Consider the following 24,677-nt stretch of genomic DNA (forward strand, 5'->3'; position numbering starts at 1 on the left):
CACAACTTGGCATAACCCTAACCCTAGCCTTATGTTTAATCCTGACTCAACCCTAATCCAGAGTATTGTATATGCAGAGTATTGAAACAGCAAGAATGTTTTGTTTGTGTCAAAATAGCAGGCTCTGATGCTTTGTGGATTTTATATACATAGCAGGTGAGCTTTTCAATCAATAGTCTTGAATGAATAAATGAAGAATGTCAAGCGAGCTCAGAGAGATTTTTATTTGTTGGGTTCTTGCATTTGTTTAGAGACATAAAATGAACATAATCATCATCATTGTGTTTTTACTGCCTTGATAAAATACATTACGGTTTATGGCTTCATTTGAGATCTGGTGGAAATTCTATGTACATAACACCTTGAAATACTATTTACAAATAAATGAGTAATAAAATGAGAATACCCCAGTCAACAGAACAAAAGACAGACCTCTGATGAAAATAACAACCTTTCACTCAATAGAATAAAATAAGAGTATAGTACAAAAATAACGGGTATCAGAATAAAAACAGCAATAACTTCAATGACTCAACAGAAAGAAACATTTCATTTCAGTATGATTTGACCTAAAAAATAAATAAAGTACATAAATACAACAGATAGAGATAAATCCCGAGTCCATAAAGCAAACGTACTAAGTAAAGATTCCACTACATCGCCACGCCAGGAGTCTTAGCCACCATGGTGTTGCTAAGACTCCTGACCGGGGCATGACCCATGTTTTTTGGGGTTTGGCCGCAACGTAGAACAAAGGATACTATGTTTTATGAGATGATTGTAAAGCGAACGGCCTTCATGTCAAACCCTTGTTTTCATTTTGACATAAACCAGACGGGCTTGAAAGGGTGGAATGGTAGCAGATTTTCCTGAAGACTACCTCTTCAACTCAAATCTATTTGTTCTCACAGAGGACTGTGTATACAGTAACAGTCAGATCTCCATTTTCATGGTATAACAGAGTAGTTTTTTTTTTAACTCAGAGGGGGGGAGAGGAGGGAGCTAAAGGACAGGCAAGGTTCAAAGTGGGATTATGAACAATTTTCAACTAGAAAAAGGTCAAATTCATGTCAGTTTTGAAAGATCACTTGCTTCTGAAAGCTCAGAGTTTGGAAGCACAAGGATGTCTTATCCCCGAAGGAGTTTCTGGGGAGTTATGAAGTTGAAGTGGATGGACCTATACTGAACAAAAATATAAAATGCAACAAGCAACAATTTAAAAGATTTTACTGAGTTACAGTTCATATATGGAAATCAGTCAATTGAAAATAATTAATTAGGCCCTAATCTATGGATTTCACATTACTGCGTAAACAGATATGCATCTGTTGGTCACCTTAGAAAAAAGGTAGGGACGTGGATCAGAAAATCAGTCTGTATCTGGTGTGACCACCATTTGCCTCATGTAGCATGACACCTCTCCTTCACAGAGAGTTTATCAGGCTGTTGATTGTAGCCTGTGGAATGTTGTCCCACTCCTCTTCAATGGGATGGCAGGTAGCCTAGTGGTTGGACTAGTAACCAAAAGGTTGCAAGATCGAATCCCAGAGCTGACAAGGTAAAAATATGCTGTTCTGCCCCTGAACAAGGAAGTTAACCCACTGTTCCTAGGCCATCATTGAAAATAAGAATTTGTTCTTAACTGACTTGCCTAGTTAAATAATGGTTAAAAAAAAATGGCTGTGCAAAGTTGCTGGATATAGGCAGGAACTAGAACATGATGTTGATCCAGAGCATCCCAAACATGCTCAATGGGTGACATGTCTGGTGAGTATGCAGGCAATGGAAGAACTGGGACATTTTCAGCTTTCAGGAACTATATACAGATCCTTGTGACATGGGGCTGTGCATTATCATCCTGAAACATGAGGTGATGGCAGTGACAATGGGCCTCAGGATCTCTGTACATTCAAATTGCCATTGATAAAATGTGTGTGACAAATTCTCTAAAATGACATTGGAGGATGCCTATGGTAGAGAAATTAACATTGAATTAACATTGAATTATCTGGCAACAGCTCTGGTGGACATTCCTGCAGTAAGCATGCCAATTGTATGCTCCCTCAAAACTTGAGACATCTGTGGCATTGTGTTGTGTGACAAAACTGCACATTTTAGAGTGTATTTTTATTGTCCCCAGTACAAGGTGCACCTGTGTAATGATCATGCTGTTTAATCATCTTCTTGATATGCCACAATTGTCAGGTGGATGGATTATCTTGGCAAAGGAGAAATACTCACTAACAGGGATGTAAACATATTTGAGAGAAATATGCGTATGCATTTGTGCGTATGGTAAATTTCGGGGATCTTTTATATCAGCTCATGAAAACAACACTTTACATGTTGCATTTATATTTTTGTTCAGTGTACTTATGAGGACATAATCAAGTACATGGGCAGGAAGGGAGGGAGGAGTCCATGTCCTTCTTAGTGTCTCTTGGTGCTGTTCTGAAGTGGGCGTTTAAACAAGGGGTGTGTCCCAAAATGGATCCCCATTCCCTATAGTGCACTTCTTTTGACTAAAGTAGTGCACTATATTTAGGGAATAGGGTGCCATTTGAGATGCAGTAAAGTTCTCTAATCGGCTAGGATCTCCTATCAGTTTATATTCTGTTCGCAAAAGAAGAATGAAACAACTGTACCAAAAAAAAGCGATAGGTGTTTAGCCACAGACAGGGTTGCCACAACCAGAATCTACACACAGTTGAACATAAAAAACATGTTTTTGGCAGCCAGAGGGAATTTAAAAGACATTTACATACAGCACTTCCCCATTAGCATAACCTCAGATTCTAACAAATGCTAAATGTGTGTAGAAACACAATACTCTTCCTTCTGCAACAAACATCTGTAAGCCTACCTAAACAATTGAGTGTATCATGGTGTAGCATCTGCAGTACAGCACTAGTGATTGAATAGCACATATGTTGTCTTAATTGTACAACAGTAAATTGATTGAATGTGTGTCTGTCTAGGCAAACATTGGCCCATATTGCAGAAGTAAGTAACTACTCTATGTCCAGTGGGGCTGGATCGTTAATACTTCACAAGGAAGGACTATATATATCTTTTTGCTTTAGTGGAGCATTTTGTGGACCCAAAGTAGGGTTATTGTTTCTGGCAGAATAAAGATGGACCCTGTGCCAAACGAAATGTCAGAAGACTATAGCAGGGATTCAATCCAAGGTGAGTTATAGAGCTGTGGACTAAACAGTCGACAATACACCTTTTAAAGGCATTTCCCCGACGTTCACAGAGATTGCATTCATGGTAAACACTGTACATGTCAGATAAAGCATGCATTATCTTCAAAAGTCTGTTACATTACGCTGCTCTTGAACATGCCTTGGATTGAATCCTGGCCCATGTATGCAAACTCAGTTTATAGTCAGTATAAAGGTGGATGAGTCCTGTTACTTGTTTACTGTTTCAGCATGTCAAGCTCTCATTTTGAGTATTAAATGGCAGCTTAGTTGAGAACTACATTTTTAATGGTGGCAGTCACAGGCTGCCTTTATAATGCTGTTATAATGGTATTATTCCTGACATAACTGTTTCACTACGTAAAACAGTCTGACAATGGATCAAACACGTGTAAAACATTTGACTCTTGGTTGAGATTCTTAGAATTTCATTGTCCATAACACATGCACTACTAGGTAATATCTGGTCATAAGGCTAATATAATGGCTGTTGTCTTGATCCGCCACTATCTGTTACTTCAGATGTTAGGTCGATTTCTTTGTCAGTGTTACAGTAAGTTGTGATACAGTACAGTATATGGCAGCTTCAGGGAAAGAGTGAACTTCAAGAGCTCAAAGCTATTGTGGAGACACTGCATTAAGTCTCACTCACATACACTCATCCATCGATCCAAACATATCCACCCACACTTTTTTCTTTAACTTAACCCTTTACACTCATGGGAATTGGCCTAGATGGATATGGCTAAATTTAAATGTTTCTTACAGAAGAAATATGAAATGCATAACCATGGTAGCAAGTGAAAGGGAACAGTTTGAAGATTATGGGGAAATGAGTTGACCAAAGGTGAGGACAACAGTTCATCTGACACAAGACTGAATCCAAACATAACACTTGATTATATGAGCATTTTACATTTACTGTACTTTTAGCCGCATTCGTTGATAACGAAATCTGAAAATACTCTGGATACATTCAGTAACATGATAAGAATATTCCTGGAAATTGTGGGGTAGGTGCAACATAAGACAAAACAATGACAACGGTTTGAGTGGCTACACACCTCTCCAAAGTGTGCACAGTTCCTAAGTAATGTCAATGTACTTTTATCACTCAAATAAGAGTCTTCAACTATAAGGTGCTATTTGAGCTCTCCTAGCTGTGCCGTTCAGGAACTAAAGCAAGCACATTTGTAGTTGTTTAGGTTGGAACGCAACCCTGCATCCCCTCCCTCACACAATTACTGTTGTTTTTAATGCAATCCAAAAACAGTTCATTATAAATTGCAATCTGGGTCAGGTGGGCATCATTTGAAAGCTTATTCTATTACCAACATGACTAGCTAAGTAATAAAATACAATATTACAGTGTTAGGTTTTACAATGGAATTCAGGGAAACAGATCGTCATTTTGGTGCGCATAGAAAGGAGTCATGAGTGCTTGTGCCGCGACACATTTTCTTCACAATAGACAAAACATAGGCTTATTCTGTTCAGAACATCTTGTAACTGTACATCAAACATATTGATCATAAACGTTAACACTGTATATGACATGAGTTTTATCCTATGGAAATGTGAAGTGCACATTTGGATTCATGGGTGTTTGGCTTGCTTGTATGACATCAAAGCGGTATTTATTATAATCCATCTTTCAAAATACATCGAGTCCTCTTAATTTACAGAATGTCCCTCACTCAGACAACATAAATGTGCAAAGGTTGCCCAATTAGCTGGAGGGATGGGGGCAGCTTCTTGTCGCGCGTGGTGCACAAGTTCAGAATGGCTATCAGTCAAAACCCATACAGCGCTGTCAAGCACAGAGCCAGAGATCTGAGGTCATTTATAGCATGTTACTTTACAGCCACTGCATTCCAATTTAGGCGTTTATCAGTGCCCAAATCTGCTATTTTCAACCCGTATACGTGTATGAGTGTAAAGGGTTAAAGTAACATGATATATAACATATGACAAAGCACAACAGTTAAAAAAATAAATAATAACATTACGACTGAAACCATGGAAGTCTATGACAAATGTATGATCGATCACCACATTGCATCACATTTAATGGACGGTAACATGTTATTTTTTCTGGCGTTAAAGGCAGCCCAGTTCTACGTGACCAAAACATCTCTACGTCCAGGGCAGACAAGATAAACCCCTGATACCAGCCACTTCTTGGGAACCGATGATCCCAGTTACATGATTTAACAACAATTCTTCAGATCCAGGCCAGAGTGAGCGTGTGGCTGTCTCGAACTAGATGATGTTTTTTCCATGCATCTCGTTGGTGTGTGTTAGGCTTGGGCGGTATACCGTATACCGGGGTATTTGGAAATAGTCACGGGATGGTTTTTCAATACAGTAGCGTTCTTCATTTCACCTGTTAAATAATTATTCATTATGAAGCTTACTGGTAGTACCCAGACACGTGGTGTTTGTTTACAAGCACACAATGACCGGAGCCTTGTGAGTCACTCACTGTTGTGCAGCACGCACCATCTAGTTAAAGTATGAAATTCACAGCTAAATGTTTGCCAGCTAGATATCTTATAACTATTAAGTTACCTGTCTAAAATGTGCTAAATTTTCTGCAGTAGCTAGTTAGCAATCTAGCTAAGTGGTTGGTTCTTCCAAAATCAAGCTTTGCTTGCCAGTAACAGCAGAGAATCCCGTCCTGGATCAAGAGCCTTGCTGTCTAATATTTGGTTTGTGCATGCAGCAAACTGTGAGTAGCATTTACTTGTATAACTTTATGAGCTGGGATATCTGTCCTGAAAACAGTTTAGGTCAGAGACTGTATAAAATGTTCGCAAAGTGCTCATTAGCATTTAGTTAGCATTCTCTATGGGACTTGACATGTACTTGTTAGCATTGCTAACCTTCGGATTAGGCTCAGTGGGGTTTGAAAATAGTGCCCCTTGTGTCCAGTGCCAATATTACCAAATATCCCGGTATGGCACAAGGTCGGTATGAAGGTATGACAATCTGGATACCGCCCAACCCTACTGTGTGTGTGTACAGTTGAAGTTGGAAGTTTACATACACTTAAGTTGGAGTCATTAAAACTCGTTTTTCAACTACTCCACAAATTTTGGCAAGTGGATTAGGACATCTACTTTGTGCATGACACAAGTCATTTTTCCAAAAATTGTTTACAGACAGATTATTTCACTTATAATTCACTGTATCACAATTCCAGTGGGTCAGAAGTTCACATACACTAATTTGACTGTGCCTTTAAACAGCTTGGAAAATTCCAGAAAATGATGTCATGACTTTAGAAGCTTCTGATAGGCTAATTGACATCATTTGAGTCAAATGGAGGTGTACTTGTGGATGTATTTCAAGGCCTACCTTCAAACGCAGTGCCTCTGCTTGACATCATGGGAAAATCAAAAGAAATCAGCCAAGACCTCAGAAAAAAATTGTAGACCTCAAGTCTGGTTCATCCTTGGGAGCAATTTCCAAATGCCTGAAGGTACCACAAGTTCATCTGTACAAACAATAGTACGCAAGTATAAACACCATGGGACCACGCAGCTGTAATACCGCATCGGAAGGAGACGCGTTCGGTCTCCTTGAGATGAACGTACTTTGGTGCGAAAGTGCAAATCAATCCTAGAACAACAGCAAAGGACCTTGTGAAGATGCTGGAGGAAACAGGTACAAAAGTATCTATATCCACAGTAAAACGAGTCCTATATCAACATAACCTGAAAGGCCGCTCAGCAAGGAAGAAGCCACTGCTCCAAAACCGCCATAAAAAAGGCAGATTACGGTTTGCAACTGCACATGGGGACAAAGATTGTACTCTTTGGAAAAATGTTCTCTGGTCTGATTAAACAAAAATGTAACTGTTTGGCCATAATGACCATCGTTATGTTTGGATGAAAAAGGGGGAGGCTTGCAAGCCGAAGAACACCATCCCAACCGTGAAGCACAGGGGTGGCAGTGGCAGCATCATGTTGTGGGGGTGCTTTGTTGCAGGAGGGACTGCTGCACTTCACAAAATAGATCGGATCATGAGGAAGAAAAATTATGTGGATATATTGAAGCAACATCTCAAGACGTCAGTCAGGAAGTTAAAGCTTGGTCGCAAATGGGTCTTCCAAATGGACAATGACCCCAAGCATACTTCCAAAGCTGTGATAAAATGGCTTAAGGAGAACAAAGTCAAGGTATTGGAGTGGCCATCACAAAGCCCTGACCTCAATCCTATAGAAAATTTGTGGGCAGAACTGAAAAAGCGTGTGCGATCAAGGAGGCCTGCAAACCTGACTCAGTTACACCAGCTCTGTCAGGAGGAAAGGGACAAAATTCACCCAATTTATTGTGGGAAGCGTGTGGAAGGCTACCTGAAACATTTGACCCAAGTTAAACGATTTAAAGGCAATGCTACTAAATACTAATTGAGTGTATGTAAACTTCTGACCCACTGGGAATGTGATGAAAGAAACAAAATCTGAAATAAATCATTATCTCTACTATTATTCTGACATTTCACATTCTTAAAATAAAATGGTGATCCTAACTGACCTAAGATAGGGAATTTTTACTAGGATTAAATGTCAGGAATTGTGAAAAACTGAGTTTAAATGTATTTGGCTAAGGTGTATGTAAACTTCCGACTTCAACTTTATATGTGTCTGTGTGTACATTTGAGTTGCGCTGGTCTGTCGTATGATGCTTGTTGCTTGGAGGACAACGGTGTCCAATTCTCAGCCTAGTTCCTCAAATGATGTATGTGAACATCAGTCAACCTGAGGGTGAGTTTTCCAGCAGTATTAACCAGATCTCAGTAACACAGAGAGGGTCAGCAGAAAGAGGTGTATGTAGAAGAGGGAGGAGGTACTTCAACTCGGTCTGCCTCAGGGGCTGGCCCCACCACTACAAGAAGGGATGGGTGTGCCTCATAGCAGGGGTTTAAAGGGTGTCAGTCGGTCCGTTTCTCTCTCTGCTCCCCTCTCTGTCCATGGGTCCTTGGGCCTGTCAGCCCTGGCTGCCACAGGAGGACAGGCTGTCGTAGAGGGAGTCACTGAGGGATTCGGGTGTCTCTCTCGGGGACATGATATCTTCTGGTCTCTCCTTCACCAGCTCCAGCCCTCCGTCCTTCCCCACCTCTGGGGCGCTGGGCGTCCTCCCCTTACCCCGTGGGCTGAGCCCCGTCTGGGGTGGCAGGGGGAGGCTGCCTGGGTCAGCAGCCAGGGGGCCCTGGGGGACACACTGTTTCAAACTCTTGGAGGAGAGGAAAGGTGGGCACATGAAGAAGGGGGAGGGTGGATGGGAAAAAGGGGGAGGATTTGGATGGTAGGGATAGACAGGGATCAGAAGGATGCTATAGTTAATCATTTTATTTTTGACGTGAAATTTACCAGGTTCAAGGGAAACATGCATTTATATCTGCCACTTCAATAAATGCTTTTGTCAGTAACCATGTTTCCAGCCAACCATTTTTATGGTAGTAAACTACCTGTTGGATAAAAAAAGAACTCACAACAGGCCTAATGTCAGTAAATTTCCTAAATGACATCAAAAAATATATATTTCACAGGAGTGGATAATATTTTTCTTGGTGAAATAGATCATGCGACAAATGGCAGTGAACATTTTTTTTTTTTTTTCATAGAATATTATTGATATTGCAATTGTTGATAAATTTGCAGTCACGTAATGCTATGTTGTGTGGTCCTGCCACTATGACTTGGAAAAGCATGCAGTTTATTAGGCTACCGATCAAATAAGTTATGAACTTCACATGGTGGTGAATGTGCACTGTCATAAGATTGATGCTCCTTTACAATAAATATCGAGGGTCTTAACTTGTATGGTGGTGACATGATGATCGCTGCTTAACTGCCAATTGACAAATAAAAATGATCTAGCTTTTATTCATTCCCTCAACATGTACCCTCTACACTGTATCTGTGAGCACGTGCCAAGATGAGTGGGCACATTTGCCATTTTTCGCAGGTCTTTGAGACAAAACCATTAAAATCGGTACATGAAAAGTTATACGACGAAGTGATTGTTATATGCACTAGCTACGTCATTATGCACAGCTCTTTATTTGCAAAAAGACCGTTTGTTTGAAACACACTGTTGCTGAGAAAATGCACATATTTCTTTGTGCAAATGTTAGAATAATTTATTGCTGGAAAATCTTTCCAAAAATGGGATGGAAACCTAGCAAAATATACTCTGAATGGTGGGTTGGAGTTTGAATGGGCCATTGCACTCTTTCCCCCCCATGAACTTTCTTGCTGTAATTTCTTAAGAAAAGCAAAGGAGTCTCCAGAGGGAACTTGCTGTGCATTTCAGCCCAGGCTGCCATTAACACAGCCCATTCAAAAGGAGAGAGTCAAAAACAAGTTAGTCAAAACTCTTTTTGACTCGAGAGACATGATTGTGCCTCGTTCATTATGACTGAGACTTGTAAAAGTGTGTTTTAAACAATGTACATTTGTGATAGCTAGGCATAAAATAAGATTATTTCTCGATTCCCTTGAAACAAGGTCTAGTAGCGGCCGCAACCGGACTATATTGTGAAACATTTTTGGCGGAATGCTTGACTGCCGAGAGGATTGACGGACCTTCATGTCTTAAAGTAATGATGGACTTGGTCTTTCACCAAATAGGGCCATCTTCTGTATACCACCCCTACCTTGTCACAACATAACTGATTGGCTCAAAGCCATTAAGGAAAGAAATTCCACAAATTAACTTTTAACAAGGCACACCTGTTAATTGAAATGCATTCCAGTTGACTACCTCATGAAGCTGGTTGAGAGAATGCCAAGAGTGTGCAAAGCTGTCATCAAGGCAAAGGGTGGCTAATGTAGAAAATAGTAAAAATAAAGAAAGTAGGTGTGTCAAAACTATTGACTGGTACTGTGTATACACACACACACAATATTTTTTGCTCAATCTGCCTACAGCAGGACTGATACATGCTCCTCCAGCTCACTGGCTCCAGAATGCTCCGACCAAATACTGTCTTTCGTTTGTGCGCACAGGCAGCATAGAGAAGAAAAATGCATGTTTAGAACTGATAATCGACCACATGGTGCAAGAATTAATACAATTAATTGATTACAATACTGTGCTTAACACCCTCTCGGCAGTCAAGCATTCCGCCAAAAATCTTTCACAATCTAGTCCGGTTGCGGCCACGACTAGACCTCGTTTCAAAGGAATCAAGAAATAATCTTATTTTATGCCTAGCTATCACATATGTACATTGTTTAAAACACACTTTTACAAGTCTCTGTCACAAATAACTGCTCCAATAAGCCCCTTATGGTGAAAGAGGGGCTTGCAGAATCATGACCCTTTTGAGTTTTCAGTTCATCATTCGCCTGTAGGGGGTCCTGAGTGCTCTGGGCATTACTGAATCGAATGAACGAAACGAGTCAGGGGGAGACGGGGAGTGACTGAACGAGTTGAAAAGATCAGAGTCAGTAAGCTGAACTTCCCATCACTAGTCAAAACCCCTTCTCCATCTCATTTCCACAGCAACCCCCACCTCCCCCATCCCTGAGAAGTGGCATGAGGAGTTAGGCGTCTTTCAATCTAAATGCAGATAACTAACATTGCACTCCTCTTCATCCCTCCCTCCTTCCCTCTCTCTCTCTCTTGTTGGAGGGCAGAATCTGAGGATAATAATGTCAGCTAATGGGACTACGGTATAAAGTGCTGACAAGGGATGACAGGGGGCGAGAGTGATCAAGGCCCCAGCTGTCTTTCTATCAGCCTCATCTCTTAAAATATTAATGAAGAGCGGAGCTTTCGTCATTTCATTTTTCACTGTAGATGAGAAAGTTGGCACGTCAGCACAGAGTACTACATTTCTTGTTACGATGGAGATGAACTCAGCTCGCTGACTCACTCACCCTTCTGGAGGGGGTCCTCTGGCTGCCCGGGTCTCCCTGCACATCCAGGTAAACATCACTGACTCCTGCAGAGACTTTCAGGTTGGGAAAGGTCCAGTTCTTGGTTGGGGGATTTTGCATATGATCCCCGTAGGCATCAATGTCTGCATAAGAACAAATGTAATTCAAGATGTAAAAACAGAGCTTAGCTCAGGTGTTTTGTTTCAAGATTTAAGCTTGTGTGAATAGTTAGTCCACAGTTTTAATGAGACACAAAATGTTGGTTTTGCAGAACTGATCAAACTTACGCAACCATATCTAAACCACTAATGTAAAATGTCAGCATTGAAATGGTCTATATGGGAACACAACAAGTCCTATGGGAATACAAAGTCCAAGATTCCAAGCTGACCCTCATGGATGGTGCTGGACAGGTGCATGTTGGGACCTTTTCCCTCCAGTCCTGAGCCATACAGGATAGATGGGTTGACCTCATCCAGAGATGACAGCTCTCTCTCCAGCGTATGGGCCTTCCGCAGAACTTTCATCTTGGCCCCATGTTTCCCCTGGGAGCCTGAAAACCCTTGCTCTCCCTGTGGCTTCCCCTTAGTGATGCTCTTCCCTGCTGCGTTACTGGCATAGTCTGGCATGGGGAACGTGCCGATGCCACTGTCGAGGGTACGCATGGATGCACCAGAACCTAAACAGTGGGGAAGGAACAATGAAGTGAGACTAGAGTCAGGGGGACACGGGGAGTGTTAGTCAAGGGAAATGGATGACAGACGTTATTATGACTCAGCATTATGCTGCTCTCACCTGTAATGTGCTGGGAACTAATGGACTCTGCCAAGCTCTCGTCTGATGTGACCTCATCCTTGCCAATCATATCAGAAGCCTGAAACAACAAGGGTTACACTCCACGTAAGATTGAATCATATTACTGATATGTCATTTATTAATTTGTCTATAGTGTATAAGAGGAAAAAGAGAGAGAGAAGAGAGTTTACCTGGTCCATCTCATCCCTGCTCTTTGTGTGGCTGATCCCATCCCTCTGGTGACCGAAGATGGGCCGCGACCTCTTCGAGTCAAAGGAGAGGCGTCTGTGTGCCATTCCAAAGGTGGTAGGTATAGCTCCCCTCTCATCCACCCTGTTTCCAGAACAAGACGTCGAGGGACTTAAGAAAGAAGAAGTTACAAACTCATAGGGGAACTAGCTTTCGACATATACTAATCAAATTAGATCAGATTTGATCATACGAGAAAGAGTTTAACCCTCTGGCAAGTTTTGTAATTACAGTGCATTCGGAAAGTATTCAGACTTTTCCCACATTTTGTTTCGTTACAGCCTTATTCTAAAATTGATTACATCGTTTTTCCCCCCTCATCAATCTACGCACAATACCCCATAACGGAATTTTTGCGAATTTATAAAAAACTGAAATATCACATTTACATAAGTATTCAGACCCTTTACTCAGTACTTTGAAGCACCTTTGGCAGCGATTACAGCCTTGAGTCTTCTTGGGTGACGCTACAAGCTTGTCACACCTGTATTTGGGGAGTTTCTCAAATTCTTCTATGCAGATAATCTCTAGCCGGTGAAGTTGGATGGGGAGCGTCGCCGCACAGCTATGTTCAGGTCTCTCCAGAAATGTTGGATCGGGTTCAAGTCCGGGCTCTGGCTGGTGCCACACAAGACCATTCAGAGACTTGTCCCGAAGCCACTCCAGCATTGTCTTGGCTGTGTGCTTAGGGTAGTTGTCCTGTTGAAAGGTGAACCTTCGACCCAGTCTGAGGTCCTGAGCACTCTCGAGCAAGTTTTCATCAAGGATCTCTCTGTACTTTGCTCCATTGATATTTCCCTTGATCCGGACTAGTCTCCCAGTCCCAGCCGCTGAAAAACATCCCCCAAAGCATGATCCTGCTGCCACCACCATGCTTCACCGTAGGGATGGTGACAGGTTTCCTCGAGACGTTACGCTTGGCATTCAGGCCAAAGAGTTCAATCTTGGTTTCATCAGACCAGAGAATCTTGTTTCCCATGGTCTGAGAGTCCTTTAGGTGCCTTTTAGCAAACTTCAAGCAGGCTGACGTGTGCCTTTTACTGAAGGCCGGCTTCCATCTGGCCACTCTACCATTAAGGCCTGATTGGTGGAGTGATGCAGAGATGGTTGTCCTTCTGAAAGGTTCTCCCATCTCCACAGAGGAACTGCGGAGCTCTGTGAGAGTGACCATCGGGTTCTTGGTCATGTCCCTGACCAAGGCAATTCTCCCCTGATTGCTCAATTTGGCCTGGCGGCCAGCTCTAGGAACAGTTTTGGTGGTTCCAAACTTCTTCTATTTAAGAATGATGGAGGTCACTGTGTTCTTGAGGACCTTCAATGAAGGTACCCTTCCCCAGATCTGTGCCTCAACACAATCATGTCTCGGAGCTCTACGGACAATTCCTTCAAGCCTTATGGCTTGCTCTGACATGCACGGTCAACTGTCGGACCTTATATAGACAGGTATGTGCCTTTCCAAATCATGTCCAATCAATTGAATTTACCACAGGTGGACTCCAATCAAGTTGTAGAAACATCTCAAGGACGATCAATGGAAACAGAATGCACAGGAGCTCAATTTCGAGGGTCTGAATACTTACAGTACCAATCAAAGGTTTGGACACACCTACACATTCAAGGGTTTTTCTACATTGTAGAATAATAGTGAAGACATCAACACTATGAAATAACACATATGGAATCATGTAGTAATCAAAAAAGTGTTAAACAAACCAAAATATATTTTTTATTTTAGATTCTTCAAAGTAGCCACCAGTTGCCTTGATGACAGCTTTGCACACTCTTGGCATTCTCTCAACCAGCTTCACCTGGAATGCTTTTCCAGCAGTCTTGAAGGAGTTCCCACACATGCTGAGCACTTGTTGGCTGCTTTTCCTTCACTCTGCTGCCCAACTCATCCTAAACCATCTCAATTGGGTTGAGGTCAGGTGATTGTGGAGACCAGGTCATCTGATGCGGCACTCTCCTTCTTGGTCAAATAGCCCTTACACAGCCTGGAGGTGTGTTAGGTCATTGTCCTGTTGAAAAACAAATGATAGTCTGACTAAGCGCAATCCTGATGGGATGGCGTATCGCTGCAGAATGCTGTTGCAGCCATGCTAGTTAAGTGTGCCTTGAATTCTAAATAAATCACTGACAGTGTCACCAACAAAGCACCCCACACCATCACAACTCCTCCATGCTTCAAGGTGGGAACCACGAAGATCATCCGTTCGCTTACTCTGCGTCTCACAAAGACACGGTGGTTGGAACCAAAAATCTCAAATTTGGACTGGTCAGACCAAAGAACAGATTTCAACTGGTCTAATGTCTATTGCTCGTGTTTCTTGGTCCAACGAAGTCTCTTCTTCTTATTGGTGTCCTTTAGTAGTGGTTTATTTTCAGCAATTTGACCATGAACACCTAATTCACGCAGTCTCCTCTGAACAGTTGATGTTGAGATGTGTCTGTTACTTGAACTCTGAAGCATTTATTTGGGCTGCAATTTTGGAGGCTGGTAACTCTAATGAACTTATCTTCTGCAGCAGAGGTAACTCTGGGTCTTCATTTCCTGTGGCAGTCCTCATGAGAGCCAGTTTCATCATTTGATGGTTCAACGCTTGATGGTTTTTGCGACTGCACTTGAAGAACTTTTAAAGTTCTTGAAATTTTACGGGTTTGACTGACCTTCATGTCTTAAAGTAATGATGGACTGTCATTTCTCTTCGCTTATTTAAGCTGTTCTTGCCATAATATGGACTTGTCTTTTACCAAATAGGGCTATCTTCTGTATACCACCCCTACCTTGTCACAACAAAACTGATTGGCTCAAAGGCATTAAGAAGGAAAGAAATTCCACAAATTAACTTTTAACAAGGCACACCTGTTAATTGAAATGCATTCCAGGTGACTACCTCCTGAAGCTGATTGAGAGAATGCCAAGAGTGTGCAAAGCTGTCATCAAGGCAAAGGGTGGCTACTTTGAAGAATCTCAAATATAAAATATATTTAGATTTTTTTAAAACTTTTTTTTGGTTACTACATGATTGCATATGTGTTATTTCATAGTTTTGATGTCTTCACTATTATTCTACAATGTAGAAACTATTAAAAATAAAGAAAAACCCTGGAATGTGTAGGTGTCCAAACTTTGGACTGGTACTGTATGTAAATAAGGTATCTGTTTTTTATTTTTATCACATTTGCATACATTTCTAAAAACCTGTTTTGCTTCATAATTTTGGGTTATTGTGTGTAGATTGATGAGGATAATATTTTTTTTTACAAAATCTGGAAAAAGTCTATGGGTCTGAATACTTACCGAATGCACTGTATTTTGTAATCATCATTCAGTACACTTATGGCTGCAATATTATACGTTTGTGCAAGACTTCTGATGTATTTAATTAAATCTTAGTAACATAATTTAAGATTATTTATCATTCTGACCTATTGAGGAGCTGCTGCATGAAGTTGTCTGCGGTCACTCCTCTGTACATGAGTGACAGTTGGCCCTGGGCCTGGTCCATCACCACCTCACAGGAGTGGCCCCTGCCGGAGCGGTCCATCCCGACCCCGTTCACATACGCCCGCTCCTCCTCCAATGCCTTCCGCAGGTCCTCTGCTTTCTCCATCAGCATGGAGATGTTCAGGCTCTCCACCACCTTCCGGGGCCCACCTGACTTAGAGTCCTTAGCCCCTCCGCCGGAGGCAGAGGACGACGAAGGAGAGGATGACATGTTGTTCTTGAGCTTGGACACTTCTGGTTTACGGCTGAGGGCGGGGAGCTTGCTCTTCCTCAGGCCGAACCAGCTGGCGATGCCGTTGGAAGCCTTTTGCTTGGGCTCAACCAACTGGCCCCGGTCCTGCTCCTGCAGCTTAAGCATGTTCTCCTCGATGCCACGCATTACTTTCTGCTCGATGGCCGACTGGGGCACTGGTGGGCCGGACGAGTACTGCTTCTTGTCGTTTTTCACGATAGTTTCAGTAGACGACCGCGGTGGCAGAGGAGGAGGAGGCGGGAAGCTCTCTGCATGGACAAAGGTCTTCTTCTTGCTGGCCAGGAGTTTGCTTTTGTCCTCCAGCCTGGGCGGGTGTCTCTGAGCCAGGGCGCGGTCCTCATGAGCAGGCCTGACCCCTCGGGGGTAAGAGGAAGCCTGGCCGACCTTTGAAGGGGACTTTGAGGGAACTTTAGTGGGGCTGTTTTGGGGGCTAGGGGCAGTTTTACTGTGGTGGCTCCGGGTGATGGGGCACTTCCCATAGCTCCTCACCACTGAAGGGGTCTCTGTACTGGAGGATAATGTGCCCATCTTTATCTTTGGACCATCTGCTTTCGCTACATATATCCGGGGAGAGAATGATGACTCCTGCTCTCCCTTGGGTATGGATGATGGGGTAGCTGATGATTTGGCGCCTGATTCATGTATTGGACCTGGCACCCTGGGGTGACTGCAGGGGCTGGTTTTGGGGTATTGCTTCCCTTCCAGGGAATCAGTGTATTTCTGATGTCTGTGCTGCTCTGTCCCAGTTCTCTCGCCTTGCCTTTCAGCAGTCTTGCTTTTCTCAATATTGTTGGTGGGGGGTTTACCCACGTTACTTTGTGCATTCTTCTTGTCCACGGACTGTGCGCCTATTGGCAGGTTCTCTGTGCTCTTCAGTTTCCCCAGAGCAGCCAGGCGCTCTTTGAATGGGTGGTGACTGGACTCACTCTGGGGTTTTCCCTGCACCAGCCTCTTGGGGGTGGAAGACCCAGGCGACCGGTCACCTTGCCTGGCTGCAGACTGGGTTGGCTGGGGGGGTTCACAGATTGGCTGACTGGGCTCCAGAGTTGCACGGTGCTCCTGGTGCCTGTCCCTCATGCTGGAGTAGCTGGGGCGACTACTGTGTGCTTTACTAGCAGCGGCGGAGGACGAGGAGGGTAGGCTGAAGTGTTGGTGGGGCTTGTGCCAGACGGGGCTTTCTGAGTCAGTGCCCTGGTCAGTGCCCTGGTCAGTGTCCTGGTCAGTGTCCTGGTCAGTGTCCTGGTCATCTGGTTCTGGGGATGAGTCAGGGTGCTGTGAAGATGGTTGGCTGAGGAGGTTCTCCTCCTGCTGCTGCTTGTCTACAGGCCCCTCAGGTTGGGTGTAAGGGAGGTACTGGGGTGTCCCATCTGACGTGCAGACTTTCTCGTAGTGGGCCACCTTCTGAGAGCCCCTTTGTGTGTGAGAAGAGGAGGAGGGGGCTGCCTTTGTATTGTGGCTGGGTTTGGGCGCAAAGTGGCTGCTGAAAGCTATCTCCTTGACTGTGGGAGAGGGGCCCGTGCTGTCCTCTGGCTTGGGTGGCGAGGTGGGGGCAGAGTGCGTGGCAGGGTAGGGGGATGAGGACAGCTGCTTCTCCCTCTCCGTGGTGGTGGCTTTGCGGGTCAGGACAGGTGAGTGGTACACCTCATAGTTGTTGTTATTCCTGCAGGGGATCTTGGAGCTGCGGGTGAGCTGGGGACTTAGACGGAGGGGGTTGCCTGGTTGTGCCTGGTTGATCCCCGTCGGGATCTTCAGGAACTTGAGCAGCCGGGACGGGGAGGAAATGGGGGAGGGCTTGACTTCACCCAGGCCAGAGGAAAAGGTGGGGCTGAATGCAAGCTTGCTCTTGCCAGAGGGAGGCAGGGCCTGAGCTGAGCTGGTCCTCTCGGGAACCGGGGCTGGAGAGTACAACTCCACCGCCACCTTCTTGCAGACAGCCGTCTCATTGGAGGAGAAGTAGAGCCCGTTGCAGACCTGCTCGCTCACTTCCTGCTCCTCTTGATACCCTGGGTCCGTCTCCGTGGCAACAGGGTCTGTATGTGAGGTAGGGGTGTGCAGGCTGTTGTTCACATTGGGTGCCACTGATGCGGCCTCTTCTTCCAGGTAGCAGCACTCCTCCGGACTGTCCCCGTTTTGGGTCAGCGACGTTACCATGACTGCCTTTATGTGCTTCACATCCTCACTGTGAGAGGGTTGCACCTCAGCCCGAAGCAGCGGTTTGCCAAACGGATGCCTGTCTTTGTGTCTTTGAATGTTCCTGGTCTCCTTCCGTAGCATCCCGTTGAGGTTTGCTTGGATTAGCGAGGAGATTGGATCAGAAAAAAACAGAAGTTCTGGAGGCTGCTCTAGAGAGTGCACTGCTGTTTTGTGCATGTAGCACTGGCTTGTGCTGCCAGTAGAGAGGAGGTGGGGGAGAGCTGCTGCCTGGGGAAGGCCTGTGCTCTGTGCCAACGCCCCCTGGTCCTCTGCCCAGGCCTGCCCGTTGAGGCTCTCCACTCTGCCCGGGTGTGCGGTGCCGTGGCCCTGGGCACACTTCAGCAGGCTGTCCAGGCTACTCTTCTGGGAGAGCATTTGGCAGGACTGGCAGTCCCTGTGCTGGTGCTGTCTGTGCAGGGCATGGTCCTCCTGGAGAGCCCCTTCTCTGTTGGTATAATCATGGATGTCCGAGTCTGAGCTGGAGAAGTGGCAGTGTGACGAGGGATGTGCTACCAGGCGCTGAGAAGAGGGTAACCCCACAGAGGACATCAGGGACATCTGGTCTCTTTCCATGGAAACCAGCGCCTGACCCAGGTCGTGATGTGGGGACAGGCAGGAGGAGGGGTGGAACTTGAGGGGGTCCGACTCCTCCAGCTTGCGCAATACTTCCAGGATGTGTGCTTTCTTTTTGAAGAACGGAGACAGGGCCTCTATGGAGGTGGCAGGGGCCGGGGCCAAGCCGGCTGTTCCGTTCTGTGTGTGGTCCCCATTGCTCTGCATAAACAAGGACATCAGGTTGTAACTCCACTACATCTTCATCAGACAATACAAACTAAAAAAGTTAAGTACAGTATGGCTAAAATCTAAAGAAAAGTTCACACAGCCTCCAACATCTAACACATTGCGTGCATAGTGCAGCAGGAGTCATATGTATTGATTTCTTGTTGACAATCGATTGCGGAGGTTCCTTTTTACTTTGAGGAGAACAAAACAACATTTGCTTAGATACTTCAGGACTTTTTGAGGGGACCTGTAACTCATGTTTCAAGTGAATGTACTGCAGTGAACTAACCGCCCAAGTCCACAATGACTCTGTCACAGCAAAAGAGGACATCCTGAGAATGCTGAGCACCCCAGTCCTGACAGGGGGAGGAATAAATTAACGAAGGAGAGAAGAGTGGAGAGGCAACTGAAGTCACTTTGGTTACACATGGCCAGCCAACCTTAGGAAGCAGTCTTTATCTTTAATTAAAGAAGCAATTAATTCTGTAATCAGTGAGAAAACTTATCCTCCACCCTCCTCCTCCTCATCCCGTCTTCTTGGAGAGGAGCCAATCTGTTAACTAAAATAGTCACTGCCAGTGGGGACCTCTGGGATTATCCAATTAAGACAGAGGGGCGTGAGACAGAGCCACTTGCTTAGCTTACACAGACCATTCATTCTCTTCCCTTGTCATTATTTCCACTACTACTCCACTGGCATTCTCCAAAGCCATGGCATGTCAATTTGATGAATCCAAGCAACAGGCCTGGTTTCTACAGGTTAGGGCCCACTTGATTACCTCAGCATACACTGTGCATTGTTTTCCCTTTTCAGTCTCCCTCCATCTCTCCCAAGTGAACCCAAAGAGCCATCACGTGCAAATTTGACAAACCCAGTCGAATGAGGTGACTTTGAAAACCACTCTGCCATCCTGCAGAAGTGCCTATTCTGATGCAATGATTTACGTCTACCTAATAAATTCTCAGTCTACACCTGGGAGCTCTGATAAACCCATATATATGCAGTATGTATATATACACAATCTGGACGGATGCTGCACTTGGATCAGGGGAGCTGGGAGTGATGCAGAGCTTAGCTGAGGATGTGGGGATGGAGAAATGAACTGTATGGGATTCGGTCAGTCAGTCAATGCATTTCTCTACTCATGGTCCATTAAAGGCCCAGTGCAGTCAAAAACATGAATATACATTGATTTTACCAAACATTAGGAACACCTTCCTAATACTGAGTTGCCGCCTCACCATCCATGAGAGAGGATCTATGTTGTAAAGTAGCCCTTCAACAGTGGACTCCATCAATGTGTGTGATGGGTTAGTGGTATGGGCTCTCTTAAGGGGTGCCGCATTGATCCAAAACCTCCATCCCACTATATTCTTGTTTAAAATCCCAGAGCCATATGGATGGTATACTAAATGCTTTGAGACTTGGGGCCAGAGAGAAACCATTGGCCAAGGAGATCTGATGGAAATAAAGCCTCAACCTCACAGAATTACGGAGGAGTGGAGACGGAGGGAGAGAAAGAGAGGAATGCATAAGGCGAGTGTTTGTTCAGAGGGAAACAAAAATCTATATTCAATTTGACACCTCTCTCCCTGCCTGATAACAAGAAACCAATCAGTTGCCCTCAGGGTTGAAATGACTGGGTCTCTCTCGTTCCTGTCTTCCACTTGCTTCTCAGTCATTTGTCAGCAGGAGTCTAGTGCTGCTCCTGGGGGCAGCAATAACACCGGCCTATTTTAAGAGAGAACATTACAGAGGGGCACGGTCAGCGCCGTTGGGGGTACTTCGGTGAGTGGTGGGGCAAAACAGGAGGAACCTTCAAAGCAGAAAATGTTATGGTGGCGCTAGAACATTGAGCGAGCCGAGCCCCTTTAAACTATAGTAATTTGTGGTTGAATTAATCCTGGGAATGAGAATGGACTTTGTTCACTGGGGAACCTCTTTGGAACGTATTAAATCCTTGCAGACATCAAATTACTGGATTTGGCTATTTCAGCCACACCCGTTGCTGACAGATGTATAAAATCGAGCACACAGCCATGCAATATCCATAGACAAACACTGGCAGTAGAATGGCCTTACTGAAGAGCTCAGTGACTTTCAACGTGGCACCGTCATAGGATGCCACCTTTCCAACAAGTCAGTTCATCAAATGTCTGCCCTGCTCGAGCTGCCCCCGTCATCTGTAAGTGCTGTGATTGTGAAGTGGAAACGTCTAGGAGCAACAACAGCTCAGCCGCGAAGTGGTAGGCCACACGTTCTCACAGAGCGGGACCGCCGAGTGCTGAAGCGTTGAAAAACAGTCTGTCCTCGGTTGCAGCACTCACTACTGAGTTCCAAACTGCCTCTGTAAGCAACATCAGCACAAGAACTGTTCCTTGGCCTAAGATCACCATGCTCAATGTGAACCGTCAGCTGGAGTGGTGTAAAGCGCACCGCCATTGGACTCTGGAACAGTGGAAGCGCGTTCTCTGGAGTGATTAATCACACTTCACCATCTGGTTTGGCGGATGCCAGGAGAACGCTACCTGCCTGAATGCATACTGCCCACTGTAAAGTTTGGTGGAGGAGGAATAATGGCCTGGGGCTGTATTTCATGGTTCGGGCTAGTCCCCTTAGTTCCAGTGAAGGGAAATGTTAACGCTACAGCATACAATGACATTCTAGATGATTCTGTGCTTCCAATTTAATGGCAACAGTTTGAGGAAGGACCTTTCCTATTTCAGAATGACATTGCCCCCATGCACAAAGCGAGGACCATACAGAAATCGTTTGTCGAGATCGGTGGGAAAGAACTTGACTGGCCTGCACAGAGCCCTGACCTCAACCCCCTTGAACACCTTTGGGATGAATTGGAACGCAGACTGTGAGCCAGGTGTAATTGCCCAACATCATTGACCGACCTCAATAATGCTTGTGGCTGAATGGAAGTCCCCGCAGCAATGTTCCAACATCTAGCGGAAAGCCTTCCCAGAAGAGTGGAGGCTGTTATAGCAGGCAAGGGAGGGGGGACCAACTCCATATTAATGCCCATGATTTTAGAATGAGATGTTCGATGAGCAGGTGTCCACATACTTCTGATCATGTACTGTAGTGTGTGAGTATGAAAATAAACATCATGATTACTAACAGAATGTGTCCAATGCTGGTGAAGCAGAGGTAAACAAAATATGAGTTTGCTGAGCTGATTAACTTCTTGGTGACAGGGGGCAGTATTCGGAAATTCAGATGAATAACGTGCCCAGAAGGTAGGATATGCATATTATTAGTAGATTTGGATAGAAACACTCGGAAGTTTCTAAAACTGTTTGAATGATGTCTGTGAGTATAACAGAACTCATATGGCAGGCAGAAACCTGAGAAAAAATCCAACCAGGAAGTGGGTTGTAGTTTTTCAACTGATTGTCTTTCCAAACTACAGTGTCTGTGGGGTCATTTTGCACTTCCTAAGGCTTCCACTAGATGTCAAAAGTCTTTAGAACCTTGTTTCATGCTTCTACTGTTACTGGGCAGAGAATAAGAGCTGTCTCAAGCCTGGGACCAGTGAGTTGTTTACTGCGCGCCCACGCAGGCGCGCCGCTCCTTCTTTTTCCTCTGTAATGAATACGCTATTGTCCTGTTGGAATATTATCGAAGATTTATGTTAAAAAGACCCCAAGGATTGATTGTAAACATCGTTTGACATGTTTCTACGAATGGTAATGGAACTATTTGACTTTTCATCTCGGTTTTTGCGCTCATGCATTATGCCTTTAGATTAGTGATCTGAACACGCAAACAAAACGGAGGTATTTGGACATAAATATGGAGTTTATCGAACAAAACAAACATTTCTTGTGGAAGTGGGAGTCCTGGGAGTGCATTCCAACAAAGATCAGCAAAGGTAAGTGAAGATTTATAATATTATTTCTTAGTTTAGTTGACTCCAGAACTTGGCGGGTAACTGTATAGCTTGCTTTGATGGCTGAGCTCTGTACTCAGAATATTGAACAATGTGCTTTCGCCGTAAAGCTATTTTGAAATCTGACACAGCGGTTGCATTAAGGAGAAGTGTATCTATAATTCTTTCAATAACTGTTGTAAATTTTCTCAACGTTTATGATGAGTATTTTTGTAAATTGATGTGCTCATTCACCGGAAGTTTTGGAGGCAATATATTTTCTGAACATCACGCGCCAATGTAAAATGGGGTTTATGGATATAAATAATAACTTTATCGAACAAAATGAGATTTTTGTTGTTTTGAATTTGCCCCCCTGCTATTTCACTGGCTGTTGAATAGCTAGCGTCCCACATGTCCCAGAGAGGTTAAGGGTCCCTCCCTTTGCCCTCAGATCAGCCTCAATTCGTCAGGGCATGGACTCTACAAGGTGTCGAAAGCGTTCCACTCCAACGCTTCCCACAGCTGTGTCAAGTTGTCTGGATGTCCTTTGGATGGTGGACCATTCTTGATACACACAAGAAACGGTTGAGCGTGAAAAACCCAGCTGCGTTGCAGTTCTTAACACAATCCTTAACACAATCTGGCTAGGGCTGTGGTGTTCACGAAATTTCATCAGCCGGTGATTGTCAAGCAAATAACTGTCGGTCTCACGGTAACTGACCGTTAATTAACATAAACACATTTAGTATCTCCTGGCTTCCACACAAGCCATTTAAAAAATAATAATAAATCCATGTAATATAGCTTATTACACCTTCACAATAAATCCATGATTTATTTTAGACAGGTCTAAAGAAGCACGATATGAAGAAAAATGTAGTCTATTTCAGAAGAACAGAATAGCATACTCTGAGTTTCCTTATGTTAGGTCCTGATCTGGCTATGCCAAATGGCTGTGGGCTACACTAGTTCATTTAGCTGACACAATTTGCTTAGAATTCCGTGGCATTACTTTATATTATTTTATAGTTTGAAGAATAGAATTGAACAAAGCTGAATAAAATATAAATATTTTCTCCAAACGATTTGAGGGAGTGCACACGTGTTGAGCGGTTAACAAAGAAATGGGTACTCCTATACCCTTAATTTAGAATAATTAATGTAACTTTAGTTCTACAAACGTTGGGCTGTATGTTTAGATTTTTAATACATTGTAAGGCTGCATGATGAGACCAATGATGATTTGAAAAAAGTCGCTTGAAAGGTATGAGCTCTGCTCAGTTTTTTTGCGCAGGCTGTACACACTCCAATTGTCTCTCATTCACAATTTGACAAGCACTTGATAATGCCTCGAATTTCACGGCGGCTTCCCCTTTGTGGCCGTAATACACCCTAAAAAAAATCCATGCCTTTTGCGGCCCGGAGTGCTGCGTTGTGCCCTTCTCCCTGAGTGTGCTGAACAATCCAAAGCGTCTCTCACTCACATGGCTCTCCATCACGTGAACGGGTCTTTCTCACAGGCTATAAGTTAAGACAGACACATCTGGGACACAACTGCACACGTCCTTATCCAATTCCGAGGTGCATATTGAAGATATTGGAAGAACTGTCCACATTTACTTTTTCGTCAGCCAACAAGATGAGTAGGCCTAATGAACAGCAGAAGCACTAACCTATGTCAATCTACTATCCCCCATATTACAAAAGTCGACCTATTCTATTCTGTGCAATAAATAATATTCCAAACAGTCTGGGACAGTTTTGGGATGCGATAGATCCCAAATTAAATCAACCACTAGTATCAAAAACCTTTTTTATGCAATGAGGCTGATGCAACAGATCAGAACATTTAGCTTAAAATGTTGAAAACTATTAGGCTATTTCTTCACATTATAAACGCAGCAATGCGCA

At 44.1% G+C, this 24,677-nt stretch overlaps 1 protein-coding gene across 3 annotated transcripts in view; it reads right to left on the minus strand.

Annotated features, from left to right (window-relative positions):
- Positions 1-200: 200 nt before the first annotated feature.
- The window catches only part of LOC106565432 (nck-associated protein 5-like), a 107,814-nt gene continuing 83,337 nt past the window's right edge, over positions 201-24,677 (minus strand). For 2 of the 3 annotated variants that reach the window (XM_014132563.3, XM_014132557.3), the window contains 6 exons: positions 15,575-18,873; positions 12,088-12,256; positions 11,897-11,975; positions 11,493-11,780; positions 11,102-11,244; positions 201-8,447 (listed from right to left, as the gene is read on the minus strand). In XM_014132563.3, the coding sequence (XP_013988038.3) occupies positions 8,202-8,447; positions 11,102-11,244; positions 11,493-11,780; positions 11,897-11,975; positions 12,088-12,256; positions 15,575-18,873 (4,224 nt within the window). In that variant the 3' untranslated portion in view covers positions 201-8,201. The remainder of the gene's footprint in view (positions 8,448-11,101; positions 11,245-11,492; positions 11,781-11,896; positions 11,976-12,087; positions 12,257-15,574; positions 18,874-24,677) is intronic. The other variant, XM_082959201.1, reaches the window with a different exon arrangement.

The sequence above is a fragment of the Salmo salar genome, chromosome 12 (genome assembly GCF_965601325.2).
Source record: "Salmo salar chromosome 12, fSalSal1, whole genome shotgun sequence".
In the NCBI taxonomy this organism is placed as follows: domain Eukaryota; kingdom Metazoa; phylum Chordata; class Actinopteri; order Salmoniformes; family Salmonidae; genus Salmo; species Salmo salar.